At 38.5% G+C, this 7,498-nt stretch overlaps 2 protein-coding genes across 2 annotated transcripts; one reads left to right on the top strand and one right to left on the bottom strand.

The window, feature by feature from the left end:
- LOC108992770 lies at positions 1-1,454 on the top strand. The gene is made up of 2 exons (XM_018967409.2): positions 1-804; positions 1,086-1,454. The coding sequence occupies exons 1-2, from the start codon at positions 238-240 to the stop codon at positions 1,374-1,376; spliced, it is 858 nt and encodes a 285-aa protein (XP_018822954.2). The 5' UTR covers positions 1-237; the 3' UTR covers positions 1,377-1,454.
- A 162-nt stretch (positions 1,455-1,616) lies between these two features.
- LOC108992769 (putative pentatricopeptide repeat-containing protein At3g28640) lies at positions 1,617-3,448 on the bottom strand. Its single transcript, XM_018967408.2, has one exon. The coding sequence runs from the start codon at positions 3,193-3,195 to the stop codon at positions 1,690-1,692; it is 1,506 nt and encodes a 501-aa protein (XP_018822953.2). The 5' UTR covers positions 3,196-3,448; the 3' UTR covers positions 1,617-1,689.
- Positions 3,449-7,498: the final 4,050 nt, after the last annotated feature.

Genomic DNA, 7,498 nt, shown 5'->3' with positions numbered 1-7,498 from the left:
TTTTTCTTATCCCAGCTTTTATTCATTTGAAGAAAGCCTCGGGTTTTGCCAACTTTCTTCCACCAATATTCGAAGATTGTGTTTCTTAAAAAAAAAAAAAACAGGTATACCAAAATAAAAAACACAGATCTTTGGCAGCTTTGTTCCAAGTTATAATTGTTTTTTTTTTTTTTTTTTGTGTTGAGAGATGATCTCTGATTTCACCTACGATATTTGATCCAATTGATTCAGAGTGCCATGGAACTCTTCGAAAAGGCCAAAATGGTACGTCTCCGGAGCCACCACGAGAAGTACCTATTGGCTGACGATGATGAAGAAACTGTGTGTCAAGATCGCAATGGCTCGGTCATGAATGCTAGATGGACCGTGGAGGTCGTTAAGAACGCCAACGTTTTACGTTTCAGAAGCTGTTATGGGAAGTATTTAACAGCCTCCAACATGCCATTTCTGTTCGGAATGACAGGCAAGAAAGTCCTACAAACACTGCCACAGAGATTGAATTCGTCGTTGGAATGGGAGCCCATTAGAGAAGGTTTCCAGGTCAGGCTCAAGACGCCTTATGGCCAATACTTGCGCGCAAATGGTGGGGTTCCACCTTGGCGGAACTCGATCACGCATGATATTCCACACAGAACTGCAACGCAGGATTGGGTTTTGTGGGATGTGGATGTGGTGCAGATTCGAGTGCAATCTAGTCCACCGCGTCAGTTACCGCCATCACAACCGGCCGTTAGTCAAGTGGATTCCACAGATTCAGACGCAAGCGCCAAAATTGAACTCGTGTCCCCAAATTTTAGAGAGGAGGTTTGATTTGATTCATTTCCGGCCTATAATTTGATCCATGAAATGCGAACGATTGTTCTATATCGATGAGTTAAAAGAAATTATCATTAAAAAAATTTGATACGTAGGCATTGAACAATTCTTAACGATTCCATTGCAAATGTTGCATCTGCATTAAGTACTAAACAAACGAAGAATGATTCGAATTTTCAATGCAAAACTAAACATGCATTGCCAATGAACTTATGTTTGATGGAACTGAGTTTAAATTGGGTTTATGTTATCTGCTCTCTGTGATGCAGATAAGTGACGAATCACATAGTTCGCCGGTGAAAGCCGAGGGGAGGATTATCTATTATAACGTGGGTAAGGAAAATGGAGATGTTACTGATGAATCTGGAGGACTCTCCTTTACATTCAGGGGGAATGGTGTGGAGGAGTTGAAGAAAAAGTTGCAGGAAGAGACAGGACTCGGTGATATTCTCGTATGTTCTCGCAATCCCTTGAATGGCAAACTTTATCCCCTTCGCTTACATCTTCCTCCCAACAACACTGAAATGCATGTTGTTGTTGTTCCCTCATCGTCAGAATGAAAGTTTTTCAAACATGGTGTGTGAATGTATGGATGTATGTATATATTCTCATTAAAGGAGATAACTTTTCTCGTGTTCTGTTTTGCTTTCTGTTTGTGTTGGCCTTGCGGTTTTGTGAAATTAACCAGAGTACTGAACTTTAATCCGAGTTTTTTGCAGCCAAGTTAATGACATAACGTATTCGCAAATTAACAACAATGGGGAAATGTTTAGAATGAAAAGAAGAAACACACCCTTGCGTTGAGTGAGAAGAACTAGCAAATCCTTATCTATGATTTGTATGCAAATCCTTTGCTTCATTCAAACAAGGATCTTAACCTAATTCAAGGGACAGTAGCTCTAGCATTGCACATATCTGAGCTCCATTAAAATGTGACACATCTCCTGAAACAAACTCATTCACCTTGCCATCCACCTCTATCATACTACAACCTGGTGTTTTCTTGTGACCTCTATCACCAATCATCCTCCTTATCCTACGTGCGTCTTCAGCTCTCCGCGCGCCCAAATATATGTTTGATAACTGAACATAAACTCCTTCTGCCCCATCGTCATTTTCTAACACTACATGAAGCTCTCTAACGGCAAGCTCTGCAAGATCAACATTATTATAAATTCCACAACCACTCAGTAAAGCACCCCAGACAGAAACAAGTGGCTTCATTGGCATTCTTCTTATGAGCTGAAGTGCTTGCTCTAATTGGCCCGCTCTACATAACAAGTCCACCATACAACTATAGTGTTCATGTTTGGGCCTAATACCATATCGAGCTTCCATGTTATCCAACAGCAATTGGCCTTCCTCTTGGAGTCCTGCATGCGTACATGCGGTAAGAACCCCAAGAAGGACAACCCCATCAGGCCTTAGCCCATCATCTACTTGCATCCTCTCCAAGCAATGGATAGCCTTCCTAGCATATCCATGTAACGCCAACCCTCCAATCATAGCTGCCCATGAGAACACATTCCTTCTAGACATCCCCGCAAAGACTTCCTCAGCCATGTCTACGCACCCGCACTTAGCATACATATCAACCAGCGCTGTCATGACAAACACATCCAATTCCATCTCTTTCATCTTCTTAATGTACTCATGAATCCATTTCCCCTGCCAAAGCGCCCCCATCTGAGCACAAGCTGTAAGCACAGTGGTTACACAAAATTCATCAGCCTCAGCTCCAGATACCAACATATCCCGGAAAAGTTTCAAAGCCTTGGACGCCAAATTGCACTTAACATAGGCGTTCATAAGAACATTCCACTGAATAACATCTACACAAGAAATTTCATCGAACATTTTACGGGCATCATCCAAAAACTTACACTCGCCATAAAATTTAATAATCGCAGTCTGGACATGACCATCAAATAAAGCCAAACCATTCTTTATTACACAATTGTGAACTTGCTTGCCAGCCAGTACCCATTTGGCATTCGCGCAAGCCGAAAGAACGAAATTAAAAGAATGGTGGTCGGGTAATAAGTTAGTATCTTTCAGCATGAGCTGGAAGTAATGAAGAGCAAGTTGAGGCTGTGAACTGCGGGAGTAAGCTCTGATGAGGGTGTTGTAGATAAACAAATTGGGAGACTGGATATGGCTGAATATGAGGGAGGCGTAAGAGAGGCTGCCGGTGGCAGAGAGCGCGCAGAAAGCAAGGAGTTTGCTAACGGCGTAGTTGTTGTGGTGGAGGCCGTTGGCAAGGAAGACGGCGTGGATGGGCTTGAGTTGGCACATGGTGGTGCAGCGCTGCGCAAGGGACATGCACCGCTTCCATGCTTGGCCTCCGCGGTTGTAGCAGCGAGGGAAGACGTGGGTCATGTACGAGCATTATTGAGGGGCAGAGAGAGGGAATGGCCGATAGTGGGAAAGGTAAAGTGTCGATCTCGAGAGAGGTTTATGGTGACGACATCTTAGTTTATGTCACGAGAGTGCACGACTTGTAGTTTTCGTCCCGTCGGCGGGACAATAGGCGGGGAGCCCTTCTACGTTTTAGCGTCCTGCTAGGTGCTACCAGCCCCACATGGGCAGCATCCACCCTTCCCACACCCCACCCCTGCTTGGGTGGGGAGTCATTTTTAGCCCCCACACCTCGTCCCCACCTACGTATATGCCCTGGTCGGTTGGTCCCGTCCATTCACTTGGGTCGAGTAGATTGTCCGCCTTGGCCCATGTTGGGGATGGCAGATGGATCGGATGCAAGGGCCGGCCTAACAACCTCTTTCGTTTGGGACACATACGCGCACACATATATATATACACACAATTAGGGGTATAAATTCAAATCGAAAAATCGAAAAATCGGACCGGATCGAACCGGACCGGTTTTATCGGTTTTGAACCGGTCCGGTCTGAAACCGATTTTTAAAACGTAAAAACCGGCCGGTTCCGGTCCGATTCCGATTCCGGAATTTTTTGGACCAGACCGGTTGATTAAAAAAAAATAAAAAATAATATTTTTATATATAAGTTTTATAAAAAATATTTTTTAATATATATAGAAGTTTTATATATAATATATAATTATAAATTTTTATGTGAAATTTTATATATAACATATATATTCATATATGAAATAATTTCTTATTATAATTTATAAATTATTACATAAAATGTTAATACTAAATCACTAAAAGTTTATAACTAATACTAATATATAACTTATAAATATACTAATAGTCTAATATTAATACTATTATATAGTCTAACATATTAATAAAAGTATAAAATAAATTTTTTTAAATCAATTTTTTTTTTATAAACAAATTTTTAATGACAAATTGTGAAATTTACATTTTAAAAAAATAAAAAAACCGGACCGGACCGGACCAGAAACCGGTAAAACCGAAAATACCGGTTTAGGAGGGTAACCGGTGCGTAATCGGTTTTGAAAAATATAAAACCGGTACATACCGGTTCGGTCCTAGATTTTATTCAAAACCGGACCGAACCAGATCGGTTACACCCCTACACACAACTCTAGCTAGTCATTTTTCTTTTCAATTTTTCTTTCGTATTTTTTAGAGGAGATATGGATAGTAAGTTGAGTTGAGATTAAAGTTAAAAGTTAAAAGTTAAATAAAATATTATCAGAATTTTAGTTTTTTAATATTATTTTAATTTTAAAATTTTAAAATTTTGAATTATTTATTATGTTTTATGTGATAATTTTAAAAAATTATAATAATTAAATGAAATGAATTGAGAAGCTCCCACGATCGAAACAATGTCTTATTGTCTTCGCATGCTACAGCTATTCGCGTGTATAAGGCGGATGTCATCTCTCGTCTTGACACATTATTTTTGTCTGTAGCACATAAACGTCATTCATAATCATTGATTCATTACATTCGTGACTTGTCTCGCTATTCTTTTTATTTATACAAAAAGAGGACATACATACGAGAGTTGGAACGCATAATCTTATCCTCTCTTTATTATTACGAAAGAGAGACATACAAGTTGAACATGACCTTTTTTATAGTTTTGTGGCTGTTACCACTCCCAGACATTCGAGAATAATTACGATTGGCTAACTTTTTAAGCCCAAACATTGAAGAACGATCTCCCTCCCTCACGATGAATGATGTTTACTTTAATATGATATTCATTTATTTAGTAGATTCTTAAACCATAGAAAAATTATACTTCTACAAATTTATCAATTGAGTTGTGTTTCTGTTATTTAAAATCTTAAATTAACTGTTATTCAATTTTTTTTTTAAATCTTATGATCGGATTTCACCTAGGCATGCAATCCGACCAAGCCGTTCAATATTTGGACCCGACCTGATCCCGCATGTTTGGACACACCAGCTTGACTGAATCGACTCGAAAAATCCGGATCGAGTCAATTTTTTTTTTTCTTAATTTTAAGATGGCAGTGACGCCCACTGAAGATGGAATGAACTCTCTGTGACTAATTAGTACACTCATTATCTCACAAAAATTTATCTTTTTAAAAAAAAAAAAAAAAAATTCCCACTATACATAAAATTAAATCATTTTTACAATTTACATAAAATTCATGAGTTGAATGAATATTTTTACCAGGCATTCTACCCTTGTTGAATCGGAACCAACCACCACTATATTGCGCTTGAACAGTTGAGCACCCTGCAGTTTCAAATTAAGAAATGTCTGGAAATGAAAGATATCGATTAATTAGTTTAAGCTGAAAACTAATTGAACAAAAAAAAAAAAGACAGAGAATGAAGAGCATCATGGATAATTCTGATATATTTATATAATATTAGGAATTGATTTAGAATTTTTTATGTTCTTTTCTTCTCTGCTTTCTCCTTTTTTCTCTCTCTTCTGCTGTAGTTTATTCCTACAAGTGCAAATAAAAACAGTCAAAAACTCAATGAATTGAATGAATGTATGAGATAGTAAAATGCAAAGAATGAAAACACTAAAACTAAGTGAAGATCGGTTGATTATTAATTAAGTCTACTAAAAAAATCAAACTAGAAAAAAATGGATGTGGTACAATGTGTATGTTATGATTAGCGCTGTACTAAGAAATTTTTCTGTGGAGGCCATATTAAAGTTTAGTAAGAATATTTTTTTTTGTATAAAATGTAAGTTTTTTGGGTATATATTAATACAAAGATGAACTAGTACAATGAATTATATGATTCAAGATGTTTAATTAAAGCATGTCATGGGTAACAATAAATCGACACAACATGAGAGAGATCACTCACTTCCTTTAGCCAGGGTAACCAAAGATGATCCTTAATCTCGTTCTTAATATCGAGACAAAGCCAATCCACCAGTAGAGTATTCTCCATATCAACTTATTTCCCTGTAAAATATTATGAAAACACAGCAGTGATCATGGCATGGAGGAAGTCAAATTTGGTACAACATTGCATCTATTCAAGATGTAAAGTGAAGACGTGAGGATAGTTTGTTTATTTAAATTTGTAAGACTTAGTATTTTATGCTATATCAACTTCAAAAAGGGATATTCTACAAGAAATTTGATATGAAAGAAATACAGCTAGCATCTTCACCTTCATTTAAACAAACAAATTTGTTTGGGCTGAACAAATAAACAAACAAATAAACATCAAACTTCCAACAAAAGTTATTGGAAGTTCTATTTTAATGTTACAACAAACTCCCCATTTGTGCTTAATGAATAATCTATTTGAATCTGTTGGGGAAATCAACACAGCGGAAGGGATAAAAGCGGTAATAAAAGAGTACACTCATGCACTCAGTGACACCAAAAATTTAACGTGGTTCGGCAACTGCCTACATCCACAGAAAAGAGCTTCACTAATAAATAGTGGAACACAAGAAAATATTACAGAGGAGGAGGATCACACTCCACTCAACTCAACTCTCTTCTTTTCTCTCAGAGCTCTCTCGGCTCTCTCTCTTTTCTTTTCTCTTTGGGTGTATTTTCTCTCGCCAGAAGCCTCTTCAATTTATAGATGCATTGCTTCACGTATGAATGCATTAATTGTTGCATTCAATAGGTAGTTGGGCGTTGAGGGTTGAGGGTTGAGCAGCAAGCAGCCATTGTGGACTGCTTGCTTGGGCAGGGATTTCAACAATTCTCCCCCTCCATGCCCATTTACCTATATGCTATCCATCCCAGCTATGTCTCTGCATAGCTCAAGTTTCTCACTTGTAACCACCTTCGTCAGCATGTCCGCTGGATTCTCTTTCGTATGGATCTTCACAAGCTTCAACAGCTGTTGTTCCATCGCTTCGCGTATCCAATGATAGCGGATGTCAATATGCTTGGTGCGGGAGTGGTACATTGAATTCTTGCTCAAGTCTAGAGCACTTTGACTATCACAATGTACCTTGTAGTCCTCTTGACTAACTCCTAGTTCTTGGAGAAAACGCTTCATCCACAACATCTCTTTCCCAGCTTCCGCTGCGGCAATGTACTCTGCCTCTGTTGTGGATAAAGCAACACACTTTTGCAACTTGGACTGCCAAGAGACAGCTCCTCCTGCAAAGGTGAAGAGAAATCCCGAAGTAGATTTCCTGCTATCCAGATCTCCTGCCATATCTGAATCTGTATAGCCTTCCAAAACTGGTTTAGCTCCCCCAAAACACAAGCACATATTCGATGTACCTTTCAGGTACCTGAGAATCC

This window comes from Juglans regia, chromosome 1 (assembly GCF_001411555.2).
Source record: "Juglans regia cultivar Chandler chromosome 1, Walnut 2.0, whole genome shotgun sequence".
Taxonomy (NCBI): Eukaryota; Viridiplantae; Streptophyta; class Magnoliopsida; order Fagales; family Juglandaceae; genus Juglans; species Juglans regia.
Note: the sequence above shows the minus strand (reverse complement) of the source record. Positions and strands in the feature narration are given on the sequence as shown.

What these genes read in the sequence shown, in the direction of transcription:
- LOC108992769 (XM_018967408.2), bottom strand. Translation starts at nt 3,195, where the DNA reads ATGACCCACGTCTTCCCTCGCTGCTACAACCGCGGAGGCCAAGCATGG.
- LOC108992770 (XM_018967409.2), top strand. Translation starts at nt 238, where the DNA reads ATGGAACTCTTCGAAAAGGCCAAAATGGTACGTCTCCGGAGCCACCAC. An exon ending in CCCCAAATTTTAGAGAGGAG is followed by an intron (nt 805 to 1,085) that starts GTTTGATTTGAT and finishes TCTGTGATGCAG; the next exon opens with ATAAGTGACGAATCACATAG.